At 55.0% G+C, this 22,814-nt stretch overlaps 2 protein-coding genes across 3 annotated transcripts in view; both read left to right on the top strand.

The window, feature by feature from the left end:
* Positions 1-13,540, top strand: part of CREB3L1 (cAMP responsive element binding protein 3 like 1) — a 35,024-nt gene extending 21,484 nt beyond the window's left edge. Inside the window, exons 3-12 of the mRNA XM_030864582.3 lie at positions 1,101-1,285; positions 3,568-3,646; positions 5,448-5,605; positions 6,238-6,387; positions 6,542-6,600; positions 6,791-6,859; positions 8,851-8,950; positions 9,878-10,004; positions 12,354-12,621; positions 12,806-13,540. Coding sequence (XP_030720442.1) covers positions 1,101-1,285; positions 3,568-3,646; positions 5,448-5,605; positions 6,238-6,387; positions 6,542-6,600; positions 6,791-6,859; positions 8,851-8,950; positions 9,878-10,004; positions 12,354-12,621; positions 12,806-12,842 — 1,232 coding nt within the window. The 3' untranslated portion in view covers positions 12,843-13,540. The remainder of the gene's footprint in view (positions 1-1,100; positions 1,286-3,567; positions 3,647-5,447; positions 5,606-6,237; positions 6,388-6,541; positions 6,601-6,790; positions 6,860-8,850; positions 8,951-9,877; positions 10,005-12,353; positions 12,622-12,805) is intronic.
* A 6,852-nt stretch (positions 13,541-20,392) lies between these two features.
* Positions 20,393-22,814, top strand: part of DGKZ (diacylglycerol kinase zeta) — a 42,395-nt gene continuing 39,973 nt past the window's right edge. For both annotated transcript variants that reach the window (XM_060303271.1, XM_060303270.2), the window contains exon 1: positions 20,393-21,053. In XM_060303271.1, the coding sequence (XP_060159254.1) occupies positions 20,836-21,053 (218 nt within the window). In that variant the 5' untranslated portion in view covers positions 20,393-20,835. The remainder of the gene's footprint in view (positions 21,054-22,814) is intronic.

The following is a 22,814-nucleotide window of genomic DNA, read 5'->3' as shown; positions in this document are numbered from 1 at the left end:
CAGGGGCAGCCTGCAGCCCAGAACTGAGGCCCTCAGCCTCCCAGCAGGGTGGGGCCTAGCCTCTGAGGTGGGATCAGGCAGCTGCTGACCCCTCTCCCCACCCACAGTGGGTTCCAAAGGCTAGAGTCCCCTCTAGCCCACCCATGCTGGCTCCTCAGACCTCTGCCTCACCAGAGCCAGGTGCTGGGGCCAACAGGGGCAGGGCTGCACCCATCAGGAAAAGACGGGATGCCCAGCAGCCCTGTGACCCAGGTGAGGCCAGGAGGCCCACGAGGTGGAAACTGCCCTGGGAAACCTGAGCATCAGCCCTCACTCCCCACATGCCCCCCCAGGCACCAGGTCCTGTGGATTCTTCCTTCTAAATGTATCTCCAGTATGTTCCTTCCTCTCCATCCCCACTGCCACTGCCTTAGCATGTGCATCACCTTCTCTCGCTGGACAATTTCAACAGCCTCCTGCGGGTCTCCCTGCCTCCCTCTGCCGGGCCAGTCTGCACACACAGGCAGAATGATCTTTTTTAACATTACAAATCTGAGCATGCTTAAAACTCTTCAGTGCCTCCCCGTTACCTTTAGGACAAAGTCGCAGCTCCAAGGCCATGCCATCCCCGCTGGCCTCTCTGACCCCATCTTCTCCTTCCTTTTGCGTTCTAACTGCACTAAACTGCTCGTGACTCTCACCAGATGCCCAGCACCTAGCACGGTGCTCAGCAGATGTTTACTGAATAACAATAATTGTATTCACAATAGCTGCCATTTATTGAACATTTACTTCTTGTCCGGTACTTTTATAGATGAGGAAGCTAAGGCTCAGAGACGTTAAGCAACTTACCTAAAGTCACACAGCCAGTCAGGAGGGGTCTGTTGTCCAAGCCCACTCTGTAAACTGCTGAATGAAGAAGATGCCCCCACCTCTTCTGACCCCAGCCCACTCCGCCCTCCTACCTCACAAGCGCCGCCCCCTGCCCTTTTCCGCCTGCCTCCCGGTATACCCTAGCATCTCTCCACAGTCCTGTCCAGAGCAGCTCCAAGAGGCCAGGAGAGGGGCTGAGCCCTCTGCTCTAGGAGTCCCCTGAGCCTGGGTCCTGCCCCCTTCCCTAGATATGGAACACGGAGCGTGGGTGCTGGGACACAAACTGTGCTCGGTCATGGTGAAGCAGGAGCAGAGCCCGGAGCTGCCCATGGACCCTCTGGCTGCCTCCTCAGCCATGGCTGCCGCTGCCGCCATGGCCACCACCCCGCTGCTGGGCCTCAGCCCCCTGACCAGGCTGCCCATCCCCCACCAGGTGAGCCTGGGGACTGTTAGTAGGGGCTGAGGGAGGGAGGAGGGATGATGGGTCTCTGTGGGAAGAGCAATCCGAAGCCCTGTGCACACAGGGTCTCTGTGAACAGGGAGCAATGTGACCCTCAGGGCTGAGAGTCGGAACTCCCAGACCAGACCCCTGCCCATCCCTTGAGCCATCCCTTCACCATCCTAGAACAGGCTCAAACCACAGCACCCTCGGAATAAGCTGTGGCCCTCACTGTGTGCCGAAGAAAAATGACAGGGACCCAGGCAGGGCTGGGCATCAGGGGCCCAGTCCAGGGTCTCAGGGAAGGAGACAGCCCAGGCCACTTAATTTTCTCAAAGTGTCTGGATTTTTAAAAAGGAAGAAACACCTAAATGGAAATATAAAAATTATGCCATATTTCAATTGTTTATATTCACGAAATGAGTATTTTTAACCCACACCCTCATGCCAGCCCTCACCGCCGTGAACGTATAGATAAGAGCAGTTGGCTGTAAATCCAAAGTTGACATCCCAGACCCCTGGCTCCTGGGAGATGCCCTGCCTGGGTCCCAGCTCTGCTCTCACTTGTGCTCTGGGCATGTTGCCTTCCCTGTTTTTTCCTCAGCTTCCTTCTCTGTAAAATGGGAGCATGAACTACTGCTAAGGGGGTCCTACCCCTGAGTCTACAGCATGAGGGTTACCTTGAAATCCCTAGAGTCAAGGTTTGGCTGGCACTGCCCCCTGCTGGCCACGCAGCTCACCTGATCAAAATGTACGGGACCAAAAGTGAGAAAGGTCAGCCCCTCCTACTCCACCAGGGACCTGAGGATTCAGGGCTGGCTGCAAACGGGGAGGATCTTTGCGGACCACCTCTAGGACTGGCTCTGCGACTCCTCAGCCCTCGCCATAGCAGGAAGGGAAGGCATGACGGCAGCGGCAGCCAGGGTCTTGGAAGCTGTGCGCATGCCTCAGAGAAGGAAACTGAGGTGGAAGGGGTTAAGCAGCTTGCCCCACATTGCACAGTCAGAAGCAATGGAGCTGCATTCCAAACTCAGCCGCCAGACCCCAGAGCCCACACTTCCCACTCTAGTGAGGCCGAGACCCCCTAGTGGAAGGCACAGGAACCAGGAGTTGGTATGACAATGATGAGCGTGGGACCCACATGAGAGCTGTCACCCTACTGCATCGCAGTCCCTTCATCTGTCACTGGAGGCCTGAGCTGGGATATAGACCAGGGAATCTCCAAGGTCCCTGCCAGCCTTAACCTCCTGGGATTCTTACTCACCTGCCTAAATTCGGGATTCTGGGTCCCACCCACGATATCATGACCTCTCTGCTGGCTGCAGACCTGGAGGGGAGAGATGGCCCTGAAATCCAACACCCAACACAGCGCCTTCTCAAAGAGAACACCCCTTGTATGTGTGTTGGTCCTCGTGTGTAGGAAGCCATGCCTGTTGATGTCCTTTCTGGAACAGCAAGTTGGGATGGCATAAAGAAATAGGAATGCATGTTTATTTAAAGCATTAATCTAATTCTATCAGTCCCGTGCTTAAAAACCCATTAGGGGCTCCTCATTGTTTCAAACTTCTTTGTCTGGATTCTACTCACCCCCTCCCCACACCCTCCCCCTAGATCTTCTGGTCTTGTTTCTCACCACTCCACCTCTGACACACACCCCTGCACTCTGGACACCCTTAATACTTGCAGTTTCCAGATCTAAGCTGTGCTCTGTCTGGCCTCCGTGCCTTTGCAGATGCTTTTCCCTCTTCTTGGAATGCCTCTCCCCTCATCTACACACTGCCCCATCCTTTATCTGGAACACTCCTATTTATACATCAGGACTCAAACTTCAGCTGCTCAGGGAGCTTTCCCTGGGCCCCCAGCCAGTTAATGCCTCCTTCGTCTGTGCTGTTGTTACCGCTCATTGAACAACTACAACCTGCCAGACATTACCTCCCGTCCTCATGGCAACCCACATGGGCTCACAGTCAGTGTAGGGTCAGCCTCCACCAGAAAGATGGCCCTGGCCTCAGAGGCCACAGGAGGCCCTCCTTTCTCTGAGCTTAGAGGCTGAACGATGCTACTTGGCCACCATTCTCTTTTCTTAGGTCTACTTGACTTCTCTAAGCACGAGAACTTGCCTCTGCTCCTCTGGAATGTGCCTGGAACCCTGGGCCCAGATACTTCCTTAATGCTGCAGGGCAGACCCCCAGGCCCAGGGAGAGAGGGAGGTTGGATGGCATGGTGGGGATGGGCCCCCGGGGCAGCTGACGGAGCTGGACCTGTCTCTTCCTCAGGCCCCGGGAGAGATGACTCAGCTGCCAGTGATCAAAGCAGAGCCTCAGGAGGTAAACCAGTTCCTCAAAGTGACACCAGGTAAGTGTGTCCAGAGAGGGACTCTTCCTCTCCAGTCTTGGGCAGACCGCATTCTTTACTCCCTTGGTCTGGCCCACCCATCTCCCTCGACACCTCCCACCTCTCCCCAGAATATTCTCTCCTCCCCACCCTGCCCATTCTCCATCCCTCCAGTCCCCTTCTTACACAATCTACAGCTGTCATCACTACTATCAACACCTTCTCACCCCCCCATCGTTCATTCATTGAAGTCCACTCTATAGCCATCAGTCCATCCATCCATCTACTTATTTATCCATCTATCTGTCCATCCATCCATCTATCCGTTTATCCATCCATCCAACTAGAGTTCACTGGACATCTCCTAGTCCCAGGAGCTGGGGAAGCAGAGAGAGAAGGCAGTCCCTGTACCCAAGTAGATCACACAGTAGTGTGAGCCACAGACAAACCACCAATTATACAGCAGTGTATGGATTAAAGATGGCGGATCCCCAGGAGCCTTGAAAGCACATCCCCAGACCTGACAGGGGAGAAGAGAACAGAGGAAGCTTCTTGGGTTGACCAGAAAGAGAAAGGGCTAACTGAATCTTTCCAACCCCACCTCATTAATTCATCAAACATTGATTAAGCATCTACTGTGCTTATTCAGGCCCTGGACTAAGTACCACAAGGTTTAGAAAGATGAATAAGGCCCAAGTTTCACCCTCAATTTGGTCCCAGCCTCCGAGAGAAGATACGGAATTAACAGGAGGTAGAAAGGGACCAGTGTGAAAACACCTTACATTGCAGAGTGCCCTTCAATTCATAAAGCGTGTTCCCATACATTAGCCCATTGCATCCTCCTGGCTCCGTGCAAGGAGTCCTTTCAGCCCCATTCAGCAGGGAAGCGAGGCTGGGAGAGGTTAAGTAAACATAACTATAGGTCACACAGTTGTGGCCACAGTCAAGACTCGAACTCAGGTCTCTCTGAGTCCAAGTTCAGTGGTCTTTACAGTCTGGCATCCATAAGAGACAAATGAGAGCCAAAGAAGGGAGAGGCGACTCCTGCAGGAGGCAGTCATGGGTCGAGCCCGGAAGGATGCCGTGCTTCCTCCTGCCAGCCTCAGCCCGGCTCTGCGGTGCAGTCAGCTCCAGGTTCCCGCACCTGGACTTAAACCTGGGCATTCTGTGCTGGCCTGGGAGCTCTCCCTGCAGCAAGGCTCTTGGTCCTCTTGGCTCCGCCCAGGCCTCTTCCTGACCACCTGCAGGGCGTCAATCTTCCTGATGCTGTGGCCTCAGAGAGGCAGCACAGAAGGCATGCTGGGGAGAGCAGTGCTCCTGGTGGGTCTGCTGAAAGCCCAGTGCCTGCTGTCCTGTTACCCTGAGGTTGAAAATGGACACCCTGGGGTTTTGCAGTGGAAAGAAAGGGACAGAGGCTGCGGCTTGCCCAGCCTAATCCCCATGGGTCTTGCTATGGGCAGATTCCAGTCACCTCCTGGGGTTGCCAAGTTGGAGGCTCAAAGATCCTGAGCCCTGTGAAGTCAGGGGTAGGGGAGGGACCCCAAGAATCCAGCCTCTGTGATATCCCCACCAAGAACCAGGCTTAAAGGAGCCAGGCTTCTGCGGAGTCAGAGATGGGGTGGCACCCAGGTATTGTCTTCTGGGACATCAGCTCGTCTTTCTGACATGGCAGAGGGGCTTCCGATGTTATAGCGGTCAAGGCCCCAGCAGCCAGTCCCACAGTTATTCCGGGCTGGCTTAGGCCCGTGCTATGCTGAACTCTGATTGTGCGACCAGAGCTGGGGTGCCACCCTGCTAACCTGGCTTCTCCTGCTCTCCCCAGAGGACCTGGTGCAGATGCCTCCGACGCCCCCCAGCAGCCATGGCAGCGACAGTGACGGCTCCCAGAGTCCCCGCTCTCTGCCCCCCTCCAGCCCCATCCGGCCCATGGCCCGCTCCTCCACAGCCATCTCCACCTCCCCGCTCCTCACTGCCCCTCACGTAAGCAGCTGGGGGGTGGATTGACCCTAGAGTCAAGGAATTGAGTGCCTGATCCCCACCCCCATCAGAATTCAGAGAGGTGCCTGCCCGGCAGATGGGAGTGACAGTCTTTTAATCGTGCCTTGGGGTAAATAGGAAACAGGTAGAGAGTCCAAGAGGCCTGCCGAACCCACGCTATTGCAGAGCCAGGACTAGAACTTGACATTCCTCACCTTCAGGGGGATGGCCCAGGCTGCCCCCAAAGGGCACTGTTTGGAGAACAATGTTCAGGAGGCCCAGAATCCACTGGGATGGGTGTGGAACCTCCCAAGAGGTGGTGGGTGTCTGAGGTGGGTGCTGTTTAGGGGGCCCTGGACAAGTAAGCTTTGAAGCTGTGGGTTCCAGGGTGGGATCTCGGGACCACCCCACCCCCAGCAATATACGGAGGGCCAAACATGCCAGGCTCCCAGCAACGTCCTGAGCACTTGATACATGTTATTGGATTTAATTCAGATCTGCCCCTTTTTCAGATGAGGAGACCAAGGCTCAGTGAGTTGAGTGCCTTGCCCAGGTCACGCGAAGAGTGAATGGCAGAGCTGGAATTTGAATGCAGGGCTGTCTGGTTCCTAACTATCGTGTCCCCCTTCCCACAGAAATTACAGGGGACGTCAGGGCCACTGCTCCTGACGGAGGAGGAAAAGCGCACCCTGATTGCTGAGGGCTACCCCATCCCCACGAAACTCCCCCTCACCAAAGCTGAGGAGAAGGCCTTAAAGAGGGTCCGGAGGAAAATCAAGAACAAGGTAAAGCGTGAGCCAGGCCCTGCCCCTGCCCTGGGGCTTCCCTGGTTCGGGGGGGAGGGCTCTGCTCCCCTGGTGATGCCAGCCCTGAAGTTGGGGAGCCCCAGGAAGCGGATATGTGCTGTGGTAACTCCCACTTGGGGGCTTCCCCCTCTAGATCTCGGCCCAGGAGAGCCGCCGTAAGAAGAAGGAGTACGTGGAGTGTCTAGAAAAGAAGTAAGAGGTCTTGGGCAGGTGGGTGGCTTGGGTGGCCTGGGCCCCACTCCCCAGCCTGGGCTGCTCGCCCCAGCCCTCTCTCACAGGGGCGGGGGTGGGCACGGGGACTAGGATGCTGGTGGGCAGGGCTAAGGGGGCAGCAGTGAGTCTGGGGGCTGCCCCCGAGCCTGTGCCTGCTTGGCCCCCGCAGGGTGGAGACCTTTACATCCGAGAACAACGAACTGTGGAAGAAGGTGGAGACCCTGGAGAATGCCAACAGGTGGGTGGTTCCACCTGCGTCCCCCGGCCCCTGCCCTCCTGCAGCCAGTGCCTGGCTATGGCATAGCTCTGGGAGGAGGAGAGAGGAGAGGTCACTGAGTGCAGAACCCCAGAAACAGGGACTCTGCAGCCTGGGACCCTCAGTTTCCCATCTAGATACCAGACAGGGCTGGTAAGGTGCTTAAAAGTGATGATACAGACCAGCACAGCAGCAGCCCCCGGGAACTTGTTAGAAATGCTTATTCTCAGGCCTCATGCCAGGCCTATTGAATAGGAACTCCAGGGGGAGGGTTCAATGGTCTGTGTTTTAATAAACCCTCCAGGTAATTCTGATGCACCCTAAAGTTAGAACCTACCAGTGTACATGCTTGCCACCCAAAGCGAGTTTCTCAGACCAGCAGCATTAACATCACGTGGGGGCTTGTTAGAAATGCAGAATTTCAGGGGACATCCCTGGCGGTCCAGTGGTTAAGATTTCGCCTCCCAATGTAGGGAGTGTGGGTTCGATCTCCGTTCGAGGAGCTAAGATCCCACATGCCTCGCGGCCAAAAAACCAAAACATAAAACAGAAGCAATATTGTAACAAATTCAATAAAGACTTTAAAAATGGTCCACGTCAAAAAAACCTTTAAAAAAAAAAAAAGAAAGAAATGCAGAATCTCGGGACTCTCCCCAGACTTACTGAATCAGAATCTGCATTTCAACAATATCCTTGGGTGGTTCACGTGCACAATTAAGCTTGAGAAACATTAGTGTGGAACCCGCACAGGGCCTGGCATGCAGTAGCCACGGAAAGTCACAACTCTGGGTGCCATTTTTGTGACCCTGGAAAAACTGTTACATACACCTCTCTGGGCCCCAGTTTCTCTGTCTAAATGGAGATGATAGAAGCAGTATCTCCCAGGATTCATGTGACGATGCGATGAGACCTAGCAAGTAAAGGGCCGGCACTGTCCTTGGCATTTGAGAATGTTCCATTCATGTTAGCTTTTCTTCTTCGTTTTTTCTTGTTATTATTCTGAATTCTTGATAGTGACCAGCCATGAGCCCACAGTAGGTTTGTGAGAGTAATAAGTGTTTGCTGGGAGTAATTAAAATAACAGGCAACAGCTAGTATGTAGCAGGTGCTCAACAGAAGGCTTTTTCCTTCTTTCCTTCCTTCTCCCCCAGCTTCTCCAGCGGGATCCAGCCACTCCCCTGAATGACCTGGAGAATGCCCCCCTGACTCAGGGATGGGGGGCGGGAGCCCTCACCCCTCACCCCCTTCCTCTGGCCCAGATTCCTCCCTAGTCCCAAATAGGCCGAGGCCCTTGGAGCTGTTTCGCCACCTGCTGTACATTCTGGGAACTGCAACCCCACCGACGGGCTGGGTGGAGGAAAGAGAGAATTAAACATTTGTTCACCAAGGGTGGGCTGGGCACCCTCTGTGGGTACCCAGAGGATTCGTCGCCGGGAGGGACCCAGTCCTTGCCCTCAGGGAGCCCATAGTTAGTGAAGGAGGCTGACATAGACATTCATAAATAAACGAAGTGTTACAGGTGCCGTGATAAAAGCAAAAACAGCAACAAAATTAACAAAACTGATAGCTACCATTTCCTGGACACTTGCTCCTCACCATATACCAGGCAGCTGCCAGATGTGTCCTTCGTATCAGCTCAAGGTGCCGTGGATACAAAGGAGGGAGGGTCAATTTAGCTGTGGCTGGTGCAGGGTAAGAAAAAGAAAGGGGCCTCAGCTGAGGTGGTCCAGGCTCGCCTCCAACCCCCCCTTTGGCCAGGAGCGTGTCGTGGGGCACCCCTGAGCCTCCATAGGGTGACCCAGCCACACCACAGAGGAGCCACGTGGGAGGTGACCTTTTCTGTCTTGACTGAAACGGGCACCTGGCGTGGAAGCCATGTCTGGAGGCTGCCCAGCTCCTCCCCAGGAGAGCTCCCTGAGGTAGAGATGCCTGCTGGGTCAGAACCTGCCGGGTGACCGCTGTGCCCTCCTCAGGACCCTGCTCCAGCAGCTGCAGAAACTCCAGACTCTGGTCACCAACAAGATCTCCAGGCCTTACAAGATGGCTGCCACCCAGACTGGGACCTGCCTCATGGTAGGTGCTGTTCCCTCACCACAGGGCCACAGGAGGACAGGTCTTCCCCAGGCTGGCTTTCTACGGGTGGGGGGCGGGCAGAGCTTCAAGGGCCTGGCCATATTGTGGGCGGTGTCACCAGAGTAAACCATCCTAGTACCTGGTGCACTGGCTCCAGCAGACCCCAGCCTCTTTCCCCAAGTCCATGGAACCTTCCAGTACATGACCTTCCCTGACCAGTTCTAACACGGTGCGGATATGTAGTGACTCACGTGAACTCAGCTAGAGGATGGCAGGGCGAGTCCCGTGAGGAGGCAGCTTCTGCAGGCCCAGTGGAGTGGAGTGATGGGCCTGGGGGGATGAGGGGAAGTATGGACCTGGTTCTTTCTGGAATGGAGGGTGGGTGCCTAGGCTGTGGCTCAGGCCTCTGTTAGCCCCTCTTCCACATTTCCTGGAGCTGTACAGCCTGTTGCCTCCTGGCTAATCACTCCCCAGGCCCTCCGAGATCCTCAAGCTCTCAGGTGGCAAAGCCCCAGTAGAGGCAGGGGTTAGTTTGGGCTCCGTGACTCTTAACCTCCTCCTGCTGGCCCACCTTCCTGGGAATCCTGCTGGGAATCTGGTGTGAAGATACGTTCCCCTCCCTTGCCCCAATCTCAGCCTCCTCCCACACCTACCCCTTCCTTCCCTTCCTGATTCCTCCACCCCATAGGTGATAACCACATTGGCCAATTCCCCCTCTTTTCTAGCCCTGCCTGGGGTGGCCCCCCTACAATGGGCTGATATGTCCCGACAGCCTCTACCTTCTCCTCCACCATGTGCAGGAGGTTGTTGGCTCTGGCAGCAGCTTTCCTGGAAAAATATTGAGCCTTTTGCCCCCACTGGCTCGGGGGCAGGGGGAGGATTGGGGTGGCCAGGGTTGCAGCCCCTCCGCTCTCTCTCCACTACCAGGTGGCAGCCTTGTGCTTTGTCCTGGTGCTGGGCTCCCTCGTGCCCTGCCTCCCTGAGTTCTCCTCCGGCTCCCAGACTGTGAAGGAAGACCCCATGGCCACTGACAGCGTCTACACTGCCAGTCAGAGTGAGTGCTCTGAGCCAGGCTGCCTTCCCCCCACCCCAGCCCCAACTTCAGAGCAGAAGCCAGACACAAGAGAGGAGCCAGGTTTGGGGCTGGTGCCGTCTCATTCTACCTCCTCATTTTGCAGATGGGGAAACTGAGGCCCCCAAAGGGTCTATGATGTGTTCAATGTTAGTTATAGAATTAGGACTACAGTGAAGAGCCCCTGATTCCCAGCCCACCCAGGAGTGGCTTGCGGGGGTAGGTTTAGGGACTAACAGGAATGTTTCCACCCTAGCCCCCATGTATTATGGTGCCAGTTGGTAGGGACATCTGCTAAGCACCATCAGTATTTTACAACTGGGATAGGAAATCAGTTTCAGCTCCAGGGACATTTTCCGTAAGATGGTGGTGGCTGCCTGAAGCACTGTGTTAAGAAGGACTCTGAGGCGCCACTCAGGATCAACAGGAAGGAGTGCCAGGATCCACTGGTAATGTCTGTCATGGGCAGAGGCGGGGTAGTGGTAGTGTGAGCTCAGATAGCTACCATCCCACAGGGGACTGTGAGGATTGTTAAGAGCATAGAGCTTCAGAGTCAGTCATATCTGCCACTCACTAACTGCGTGACCTCAGGCATGTGTGAAAATGGGAGTTACAAGTTCCACACTTCCTGAGCACATTTGCTGTGAAGACTAAATGACATGGTGCACAAAGGCCGTTAGCACAGTGCCTGGTACACAGCAGGCACTTACTAAATGAACACAATCGCTTCCTTTCTGATGAGCTCACAAGAGGAGAGAAAAGATACAACACACAGTGGCAAGGGGAGAACTGGTATAGGGTGCAGCAAAGAATAGTATGGGTTTCCAGAAGCAGAGGATACTTCAGACAGACCTGTGGAAGAACTTCCAGACAGTCCCTCATCATTTACCAGGAGCGAATTATCCAGCAGGGCAGGAGGAGGAAGAGGAAACAGATGGGAGGTCAGAGAGAGAGGAGCTGGGGAGGGGTGAGTTTCAAGAAGGAGGGATACTTCAGGGAGAATGAGCTAAGCCTGCAGGGCCTTGAGGGGAGGAAGCTGCGTGGGGAGGGTTAGGGGAAGAGGAAGCAGAGGCGGGGAGTGAAAACCACTCCCTGGACCAGAGCAGCCTGAGAAGGAGAGAACAGGACAGTTAGTTACTAAGGGAGGTGGGTGGCAGGGAAGTAAGGTCTTGAGAGCCACGTGTCCATTTTCCCAAGGCCTGAGGGGCCTACGTGTGTTGGGCGGTACAGGGAACCTTGGAGAGGAAGGAATGGAAATGGGGCGGCGGGGGGTGGGGGGCCTGGGGTTAGGGGGAGAGGGAGGGAGTGTTGATGGTCAGGGCTTCCCTGGTGGTGCAGTGGTTGAGAGTCCGCCTGCCGATGCAGGGGACACAGGTTCGTGCCCCGTTCCAGGAAGATCCCACATGCTGCAGAGCGGCTGGGCCCGTGAGCCATGGCCTGTGAGCCTGCGCCTCCGGAGCCTGTGCTCCGCAACGGGAGAGGCCACAACAGTGAAAGTCCCGCGTACCTCAAAAAAACCCTCCGAGTGAGCGCAGTGCGTTTCAGGCCCAGTGTCCGCAGGGCGAAGAGGAGATGACCTCTGGAGCAGGCTGGCTTACAGAGCTGGTGCACCGCACAGCTCCAGGGGCTCCGCTCACATAGACTGTGAGATCCGGGCCCTGAGAGTGAGAAGGGCGGTGGTGGGTCCTGGAGTCAGGCACACCTGGGTTTGCATCTCACCTTCAGTGCAGACTAGCCTGGGACAGCGTGCCTGCCAACCTGGAGCCTCAATTACCTGTTCTGTGAAATGGAGCTAAAAATATCTCATTCCAAGAGTTTCTGTTAATGATTTGATATAGGTTAAAGGATGCCTGCCATGCCTGGCACACGATAGATATCCAAAAATTGTGTTTTCTTTTTTTTTCATTTCCCTGAAGGGCAGACTAGGGCCTAGAACGGGAAAAAGATTAATTCAAGGTCTCACAGAAAGTGAGTGGTACAGTAGGATCAGAACCCAGGTCTCAGATGCCCCAGCCCAGTACCCTCTGCTTAGGAAGATCTAACTTTCTCTGAGTGCAGTTTCAATCACTCTATTATCTCATTTAAACCTCACATCAACAGGAGGTTAGCCCCCGTATTCCTATTTTACAGATGAGCAAACTGAGGCTCAGAAAGGTGAAAGCAAAGGCATGACTTGCCTGCAGTCACACAGCTCAGAATTGCTAGAGCTGGGATTCAGATCCAGGCCCGTAAGATTCCAGGGCCCAGGTCCTTAAACACCAGGCCCTGAATGTGGCCTGGATGGGCAGGGAGCCCCTTGGCACCGTGGCTCACCATGAGCTCCTTCTCCAGTGCCCTCCCGAAGCCTCCTGTTCTATGATGAGGGGCCAGGCTCGTGGGAGGATGGCCGCAGCGCCCTGCTGCCCGTGGAGCCCCCGGATGGCTGGGAGATCAAGCCCGGGGGGCCGGCAGAGCAGCGACCCCAGGACCACCTGCAGCATGACCACCTGGACAGCACCCACGAGACCAGCAAGTACCTGAGTGAGGCCTGGCCCAAGGACGTCGGTGGAAACAGCACCAGTCCTGACTTCTCCCACCCTAAGGAGTGGTTCCACGAGAGGTGGGTGGGTGACCCCTTCCCTTCCTGGGGTCCCAGGCTCCCCCTGCCCTCTGCCTGCCTCTGGTCCCCATGTCCTCAGCCACACCCTCCCAAGGCCCCGTCCCTCCCGTGTCCAGACAGCTTGCAGAGGGGCGAGAGGGTCGTCCCTGGACAAAGTCACCCTTGACTTCTCTTCTCTCTCTAGGGATCTGGGCCCCAACACCACCATCAAACTCTCCTAGGCCGTGCCAAGACCAAGGACACAGGACGTACCCTCTGGCACTCAGAAGAGGGGTTGTCTTACTCACTAACCCGGATGCGGCTAGTACCCCTGCCCCCTGGGGTCCGTCTTCCCCCCAGCCCACCTTTGCCCCAGATGTTGACTGGGGCCTCTCCTCTCCCCGCACATTTGGACTGTCCTCTTAGGCCAACCACTCTGTTCTCACCACCACTCCACAGCCATCCGTCCTTCTCAGATAAACCACTCACTGGGTTACCTTTCTCATAACGACCAACAGGACCACTGCCTCCCTGCCCCAGCCCCGCCCCACACACACACACACACACACACACACACACACACACACACATGTCAACAGACCGACACACACCCCACCCCTCCCCCCACTGTACAGAGACCAAGAACAGAAATTGTTTGTAAATAATGAACCTTATTTTTTATTATTGCCAATCCCTAAGATATTGTATTTTACAAGTCTCCCTCCGACCTGCACCCCTCCCTTGTTTTATATTTTATGAAGTTAGTGCGGGCTTTGCTGCTCCCTGGCCCAGGAAAGAGGGTCCCCCCCACCCCTCACCTGGCCTCCCCCTGCCACTGCCCAAGCGCTGGGCCTTTTTAATTGCCAAACTGCTTCACCCAACAGCTCAGCACATGCTTTAAGAAGGCATAAGTAAAAAAAAAAAAAAGATGCAGCATCAATTCCTGACTTTGTGCCTTTCTTCATCGTTGGGCTGGGGGCGGGGGGGTGGGACTGAAGGATGAAGGAGTAAGAAGGGTAAGTTTATTTTATATTCTGACCGGAGGTGATTGGGGGTGAGGGGTTTGAGAAAGCGTTTGCGTTGAGTTCCCTCTTCCAGCCAGGCAAGAGTTCAGACTAGATGGTCAAAGAATTCTGCAGCAATTCCCCCACCCCAAGGCTCCTCCAAGTACCTACGATTGCGGAGTATGGAAGCAGAAAGGCATATAAGCCACCAAGATGGCCTTTAGGGGGTGGTGACTGCGATAACGAACACCTAGGGTGGCCAGGCACTGCACCAGGCACTGTACACGCCATACTCAGGTTGGTCCTCCTAAGACCTGCCAATTTCTTGGTTCTTGTATCCTTTGCTTCGGCTGGATTAAAAGCACAGACTTCAGAGTAAGAACAGCTGTGTTTGGCTACTGGAGCTGCCACTTGCTAGCTATGTGCGGTGGGCAGAATTCCAGTATGACTCCAAGGTTCCTGCCCCCTGGCACACACACCCTGTTTCATCCCTTCCCCTAAGGTCTGGAGGGGACCTGTGAATGTGAGGGGATGTCACTCCCGTAATTAGGTGACCTTTCATGGAAAAAGTAAAGGGATTTTGCAGGTGTAAGTAAGGTCCCAAATCAGTTGATTCTGAGTTAATTAAAAAGGAGGTTATCCTGGGTGGGCCTGACCTAATCAGGCGAGAGCCATTAAAAGAGGGACTGAGCCCTTCCTGAAAAGACAGTCTCCTGCTGGCCTTGAAGAAGCAAACAGCCATATTGCTGTGAACCACATGGAGAGGGTGGCCTCTAGGCGCTGAAGGCCTCACGCTATGGTGGCAGGTCATCGGATTCTGCCAACAACCTGAGCAGCTTGGAAGAGGGCCTCAGCTCCAGATGAGACCCCAGCCCAGCCAACACCTGGACTGCCACCTGGTGAGAGCCTGAGCACAGGACCCAGCTGAGCTGTACCCAGATCTGAGCCATGGACACTGAAATCATACATGTGTTGTTTTAAGCCACGTTTGTAGTAATTCCTTATGCCGTGTAGGAAGCTAAGACACTACATAACCTGAACCTCTCTGAGCCTCCACTTCTCCGTTTATAAAAAGAGGATATAACTAAGATTCAGTACATGAGGCTGTTGTAGGGATTCAATGAGGTAAATCATATAAGGTGTTGAGAACAGGGCCCAACGTACACTGGCTCTGAGAAAGATCAGCTGTGCATTCAGAGGCAGTGTCAATACAGTGAGCTAAGAGCCAAGCTAAGGGTGCTATTACAAGCACAGAGGAGGGTGCCTCACCCAGACAAGCAGTAAGGGCTTCCTGGAAGAGGTGACATGAAGGACTGTTGAAAGTAGGCAGGAGAGAGAAAGGGGCATTCCAGAAAGAAACAGCCTGGGCTAAGGCCTCAAAGGTGGGAGAGAGAGCAGGAAAACTTCAAGAAAACCTCAAATAGTTCAGAACAGCCAGAAAGTAAAGGGCAAGGATGCTGAGAACTGAGGCTGGATAGTGATCAGGGCCCAGATCCAGAAGGGCCTTGAATGCCTTGCTCTGGCATTTGGACTTTATCATGCAGGCATGATACTTTCATACTCGGAAGAAGGGGCCTGGTGGTGGGATGGCGCCTGGGCCAGCCGCCCACCAGAGGAAAAGATGGACAAGACCAGACAGAACTATGGAGCCGCAGAATTGGCCTTCAAGGGACTTCCCTGGCAGTCCAGTGGTTAAGACTTTGCCTTCCAATGCAGGGGGTGCGGGTTCGATCCCTGGTTGGGGAGCTAGGATCCCACATGCCTTGCGGCCAAAAAAACAAAACATAAAACAGAGACATTATTGTAACAAATTCAATAAACACTTTAAAAATGGTCCACATCAAAAAATAATCTTTAAAAAATAAAAAGAATTGGCCTTCAAGCCCCATCCTCTATCCTCCTCCCACAGCCTCATCTTGACCACTTGATGGGGACCTCATTGCCTGCTGCGGGGCATCAGTTTTAACTGCTAGAACACACAGGCCTTTGCAGCAAGGCCATTAAAGTCTGGGCTCTGGGCCAAATCTATGATTATTATTAAAAATAACTTTTAGCACACCCCCTTTCCTGACTGATTCATCCATTCTCTCTATTAGTCATTCAACAAACTGCCTTCAAAGGTCCCCCAGGCTTGTGGAGGAGGCTGGGGAGTAAACCAGTCATCAGAGTCAGTGTGATGGAGGGGTGTACAGGATGCTAAGGAGATGCAGAAGAATGTCATGTAATTCAGATTCTGTGGGTCAGGGAGGGCAACTTGGACTGAGTCTTAAAGGATGGGTAGGAGTTGGCGAGGTACAGAAGGGGTCAGGGTGTTTGGGGTGGAGAGAATGTCAGGTGCAGACACAGAGCCATGAAAAGCAGGGCCAGGACCCGGTTGAGGCAAGGGGGGTGATTAGCCTGCAAAATTTAAGGAGGCGCTTGTATAGCCCTGAGAGTGAGTACCTCCTTAAATTTGGCACCCTAGGAGCCCCAACTTGCTTCACCCTCATCCCGGCCCTGATAGAAAGTAGGGCCCTTGCAGGGATCTAAAGAAAGAACATTTTATCCTGAAGGTGATAGAGAGCCGCTGAATATTGTTAAGCCAGAGATAATCAGATTTGCCTGTCCTGGGGCTCTGCAGCGGGTATAGTGAAGATGAGACAGATTCTGGAGATAATTAGAAGGAATGATCAACAGGCTTTGACATCAAATTGGCTGTGGAGTGCAAGAGGGAGGGTGGAGCCCGGCATGACATTTAGATGTCTGACTTGGAGGCCACGGTGGTGGTGGATGAGACCTTTCGCTGAGACAGGGAATGCAGGAGGAAGAGCAGGTTTGGAGAGAAGAAGAATTCGTTTTATCGTATCTTGCATTTGAGCTGCCTGTAGAATGTTCACATTAGCATGCAAGTCTAGGGCTTGCCAGAAAAGGATCCCAGGCAGATGAGAAAATTATCAGCATCCAAGTGGTATGTTAAAGTCTTGGGTCTGGAGGCTTCCCTGGTGGTGCAGTGGTTGAGAGTCCACCTGCCGATGCAGGGGACACGGGTTCGTGCCCCGGTCCGGGAGGATCCCACATGCCGCAGAGCAGCTAAGCCCATGTGCCACAACTACTGAGCCTGCTCTCTAGAGCCTATGAGCCACAACTACTGAAGCCCGGGTGCCACAAATACTAAGCCCATGTGCCGCAACTACTGAAGCCCGCATGCCTAGAGCTCGTGCAACAAGAAAAGCCACCGCAATGATAAGCCCATGCACCACAACGAAGCGTAGCCCCTACTCGCCACAACTAGAGAAAGCCGGCACGCAGCAACGAAAATCCAACACAGCCCAAAATTAAAAATTTTAAAAAACCAAATATTTACGGAGTATCCCTTATGTACATGGCACCATGCTGACCTTGGAGCACAAACAAGACCCAGCTCCTGATAGCAAAGGGCTTGAAATCTAGCATCTTCCCATTATTGAGTTGTGACCATCCGCCAAGCATTGGACTGAGAACTTTACATGTCCAATTAGGAATCAAAATAATCCTAAAGGGTGAGTATTTTTATAGATGAACAACGTGGGGTTCAGAGAGGTGAAATGACTTGACCAAGGTCATACATCTAGTAAGTGGCAAAGTGGGTACTTGAAGACAGGTCTGTTTGGCTTCAGAGCTTATGTTGCCCCTCCAGCTCTCCAGCTCTCATCCCAGCACAGCTTCCTCCCTCCTTCCCCACAGCCGAGCTTCTTATCCTTGCACAAAATCCAAGCACAGTGGGGCGTCCTGGAGCCCAGGGTTTGGCAAGTTGGTCAAAGCATGGTCATCTGCGGTCACCACCCTATGCCTGTCCATCCCAGGCAGTCTTCCCCACCTATGTTAGGAGGCAGGGTTAATCCCCTCGCACAAGCCACCTGTTGACATCCCGCCTCCTCAGCGCTAAGGGGGCACATCCCCAGTACGGCCCCAGTGATGGAGCTGCAGCTCCGCCCTCTGCTGTCAGCCCTGGCAGCTGGCCTTGCTGCAAACACGTGTGATGGCTTTCACGGGGCTAGTCATCCTGCTCAGGTTGCCACAACAAACCCTTTGTTACACCTGGAAACCAAAGCTCTAGCAGCAGGGAGAGCAGCTGTGGGCGATGCCTGGAGCTGGGATGGGCCAGGGCCAGGCTCCAATTCCAGAGGGTGGACCACCCCAGAAGCCATCTGGCCAAATGGGGCACATCCGCCATTTTGATGTGGGTAACAGGTGCCCCTTGGGGCATTGGGATGGAGGAGACAGGCTGGGAATTCACCTCCAAAGGAGCTCGAGTCTCTCTGTCATCAGAGTGACAGTTAAGAGCATGGGTCTGACGTCCATGCTGCACTTTTGTATGCGACCTTTGCAAATTACCGGACCTCTCGAAGCCTCAGCATCCTCAACTGAAGAATAGTACCCACCCTCCTAAAGCTGCTGTGAGGGGTAAATGAAAGCTTGTACATGAAGGCCTTAGCACAAGTTATGCAGTAAACACTCAAAAGGCATTAGCTATTGTTTTCTGAGCGCAGAGACGATGGCTGCAGTCGTTCCATGGAGAGAGTTGCAGCTGGGAGAGGCTGCAGAAGGTGGTCAAGCGGGTCGGGGTGGGAGCGAGGGGGGCTTTCATTTTTCCCTTGGATTCTTGGGAAGAGGGCAGAGCCACAGCTAAAAAATAATGCAGTCAGCAACTGGTCCTAAGTGGGGAAGGTGTGAGGACAGAGTGGGAAGCTTCACTTTAAAAAGGACTGAGCGGGGAGAGCTTCGAAGGAAAGAGCTGAACAAGAAACCAACCGGCAACCCAGCAGCTAAGCAGCTGTGAGGGAATGTCAAATCCAGCTAGAACTACCATAATTCTTGGTATAGGAGGCCTGGGTGTTTGGAAAATTAGCAATCCTAAAGGCAATCTCAGGGGGGAAGATGTGGGGAAGGAGGAACTCCCAAGTGCCCCAGCCCACCCTCTTCAGCAACAGGGCTTCTTTAGAACTTGGCTTTAGGGAGGAAGCTCCCCTGTGGCCAAGCTGTTTAATGCAATTCCATTTATACCATTCATCCAAGATGGGATTGCTGGACCAGGAGAGAGGGGGGAGGCAGAGCTGGGGCATCTGCCTTTTGGGAGTTTACAGATGAGGGAAACGGGCAAATGTGAGGCTGTTACTGTGTGGCAGGCAGCACGAGGGAGTGGAAAAAGGCATGAGTTCTGGGGCCAAAAGACCTAGATTTAAATCCTGGCTCACCACTCACTCACCTCACCTGAGCTATCTTGAGCAAATAAAGCACTTGAATGACATCTCAGGGTCCTCATCTGTAACATGGAGGAAGTGATAATACCTACCACCCAGGCTTGTGGTAAGAATCAAATGAGATGTTAATTATTGTTAGAGGGTGAGGGGGAATGCCCAGAGAGGGGCCCAGGAAATAGTTATGGGGCTGAAGGAGGGAGACAGCATCTGTAGTGGAGTGCCAGGAAGGGTTCATGGGAGATGTGGCACCTGAGAATGGCCTTGATGGATAGACAGGATTTCAGAGAAGGGGACATATTCCAGGCAATGGGAACAACGTGAGCAAAAGCACAGAGCAGGACAGCCACTGTAGGGCTGGCGAGAGTTGGAGGAGCCTTGAGCAGTACAGCTCTCCCCGCTCTGTAATCCATTCTCTACCTCTGAGAATCTGGTCCTTCCCACCTTCCTGGGCTCACAGTCAGTGGGAAAAGATAAGACAGACTAGACTAGACACTGGGTGCAGAGGGCAATGGGATCTGGGAGGAAGAAGAGTGCCTTTCAGCTGGAGCCATCCAGGGAGACTTCCTGGAAGAGGAGGCATTTTAGTGGATCCTCAGAATTTGAAGTACAGCAACAGAAGGAGATTTCAGATGAACAATGCTGTACAGCCCTGATGCCAATTCCCAGAATAAGGAACATAGATGAGTGGAAGGAAATGGATGGAATTGGAGGATAGGATGTGGGAAGATCAAGACAGGCCTCGAATGCCAGGCTGAAGTATAGGCAAGGGGGAACCACTAAATACTACAGAGGAAGAGTAAATGCTGCGGTCAAAGGTTGACTTCAGAAAGATGAGTCTGGGGTAGTAGATAGGAGGCATTAGACCTGAGAAGCTAACCACGGTCCCACCATCATCCAGATGTAAGGCTCAGGTGAAGAACACCCCAATGACAAGAGGATATGATGCAAGGAGGAACCATGGGATTTCCAGGGAGAAGAAGACCCCAAGGAGACCTCTAGTCTTTCTTTCCGGAGTTGGGTCCCCCCCTCTCCCGACCCAGGAGGCTGATTCAAACTTCTGGGAGACTCTGGCCCAGGAGCCTCAGGGGGGCAGGTCACAAGAGGCAGCTGGGCCTTGAGGAGGCTGCCAGGCTCCAGGGTCCGGAAGCTCTCCATCCCACACCCACCCCGAGCTGGGTCCCTTTCCCGGATGGGTTGAGAAGAGCTCTAGGCCTAGAGGCAGTGTTACCGGCAATCGGGTCCATCCCCACATTCCAGGCGTCCGAGAGTATGTTCTCCTTCCTGTGCCCCTTCCCCAAATCGAATTGGGTCTGTAAAGTCCCGTGGCGCCGACGGGGTTAAAGCCAGCTCGTGTCACCGCCCCCGCCACCCCACCTGCCCGCCGCAGCGGCGAATGCCGAAGCCGGAAAGCGCGGGACAAGGTGGGTATATCACAGCCGCTGAGTGACGGGCGGGGCGGTGATTGGCCGCTGCCAAGCTGCAGGGTACAGGGGAGGGGGCGCAGGGGTGGGCTTTGGCGGGCGCCCAGGGCTGGGTTCGTGCCCGCCGCCGGCTGGGCCGGGCTCGCTCCTCCAGTGCCCGAGCCGGGCTGGCTGGGCCGGGCGGCGCCCTCCGCACCGGACCCCGCGGGCTGGCGGGTGTCTCTCAGGTGACACTCCGGTGCGCGTCAGCGGCGGTGGCTGCAGGCGCGCGCTCATCGCCCGGGCTCTGGCTCCGCTCAGGCTCCGGCTCCAGCCGTCCGGGGGCCGCCCCAGCGCTCACCACGCAGCACCCCGACACCCACCAAGACCCCCTCCCGAGGGGCCCGGGAAGATCCCCGCCGGCCTTTCCGAGGCGCAGCGTCCAGCAGCTGCCGCTCCCGTCGTCTGAGCCCCGGCGTCGGGAGGGGCGTGCGGGACCCGGCGCTTCCCTCCCTCTCCGCCTCGCGTTCCCGGGCCCAGGAGGAAGGGAGACTGAACTTGAGCAGGGAACCCCGAAGGCCGCAGGAGCCGCGGGAAGAGGGCGTCCTGAGGATGGCCGAGGGGCCGGGCGGCGGAGGGCCCCGCGGGGACGGGGCTGGCGGAGGCTGCCGCGCAGCCGAGGAGGAGGTGGTGCGGCGACGCTGCCGGCGGGGGGCGGAGGCCGAGGTCTCGCAGCAGCAGTGGCTCGAGGCGCCCCGGGGCATGGCCGCTGGACCCCCGGTGGAGGAGCGGTTCCGCCAGATGCACCTACGAAAGCAGGTGTCTTACAGGTAAGAATGCGGGCAGAGGGGAGCCCAGCGCTTGGGACCACTCCCCTTTTCAGTCAGCAGTCATTGAGCGCCTGCGGCTTGCCTGACACTGCTCTAGGCCCTGGGGATTCAGAAATGACTACCAAGGGGTCTCTGCCTTCTGTGTCCAAGGGGGAGCTTCTGGGACCCTTTCTCTAATGAACAGTGAAAGCCCTGTTCATTCAACGTGAAATTACTGATGCCCGCTGTGTGCCAGGTACGGTACTGGGCGCTGAGGGGAAAAATAACCAAGACATGATCCTACGAACCTCTATCTGCAGGGGAGAGCCAGGAGATGCTCCTGGCTCTTCTTCTAGGGGAAAGAGGGACCCCCTACTCATTCAATAGGCCTTACTTGAGCTTTCCTGTAGGCTGACCCTGTGCTAGGCACTGGCCTGTGGAAGTGACCGAAATGATGCTCGCTGCCACCATGGCTGAGACCCTGCTGCCTAGAGAAGGGGAAGGAATCCCCTCCTGGACCCCTCTGCCCAAGCAGACCTTCACCGGCATCCCAGTGGCAGACTGAAACTTGCACTCCCACCCGAATCTTCTTAAACGTCTTCTGCCTGTGAAAGATTCCCAGCCTCCCAGGTCCCACCACCTATGCCCAGAGGAATCAGCTGGAGCGGGCCCCAGAGACCACTTTTATGATTTGGGATGGGGTGGGGGAGGACTGCCCCTCAGTAAGGGTGCCTACGTTACACAGAGGAGGGATCTGAGGAGGGCGGTGGAGGCAGGACAGGGGCGGCCCTCGCCATCCTCTTCCTCTCCCAGACCACAGCCTCAACCAGGACCTGCTGCCCCTCTAAAGCCCCTGGCCCAGAGGGACCTTTGAAGGGTCCAGCAGGGACAACGACGTGTCTGCAGTCCTTGAAACCATCGGCCTGTTTAGAGAGGACAAATTTCCTGTTTACAACCCGAGGACTTGGGATGTGTCTGAGGCTGCCCTGCTACGTGGGGCTTCTGGGAGGGTGTTTCATAAAACTGACCCAGTCCTGGGAGCTTGAAGGACCCCACTATTTTTAATGGCTATGAGACCATCGGGCCTCCATCACTTGGGGGAAGATGAGAGAGAACAGGAGGGGACTTTTCCACCATCATGAAGTGAGTTGCTCGGAATAAACGGGCAGGAAGTTACGTCCCCATGGGCCCTACCTTCACTGTCTGGGGCCTATTAGGAATCGGGAGTACACTGAGCTACGTTACTGAGTTCTTCTAGAACACCGTGCTGAGAGAAGGGCGTCGTCCGTCCCCTAGCTGCAGAGGGAAGGGCCCCTGAAAGTCCCCTGGGGGAGGAGAGAGTACAAAGAGACTGATGGGTGATGGGGCATAGAATAAAAGAAATATTAGTCTGGGAGTCGGGAGGCCTGGCTTGTATTCTCACTCTGCCAGTGACTTGTGTGTCCTTGAGCTAGACAATCTCTCTTTCTCTCTGGGCCTCAGGTCTTCACCTATGACATAAGAGTGTGACCCAAGGTCAGGAACAAAGAGCATCTGGAGCTGAAAAGGAAGTCAGAGTGCCAGAGTGGGGTAGAGGCTTAGAGGGATGGGGGCAGAGAATAAGCAAAAGGCTGAGATAGAAGATGCTGTGTGCACACACTCACACACACGCACACTCAGAGGTAGCCACGAGGGCTGGAGTTCCCCCAGGGTGGTTCCTGAATGGAGGCCCCTCCACAGCCCAAACTTGAGGCCTCTAGTCACTAAGGATGCAGGGTCACCAAGCTGTGGCTCCTCTCTGAC

This window comes from Globicephala melas, chromosome 8 (genome assembly GCF_963455315.2).
Source record: "Globicephala melas chromosome 8, mGloMel1.2, whole genome shotgun sequence".
NCBI lineage: Eukaryota > Metazoa > Chordata > Mammalia > Artiodactyla > Delphinidae > Globicephala > Globicephala melas.
This window is presented reverse-complemented; position numbering and strand designations above follow the sequence as displayed.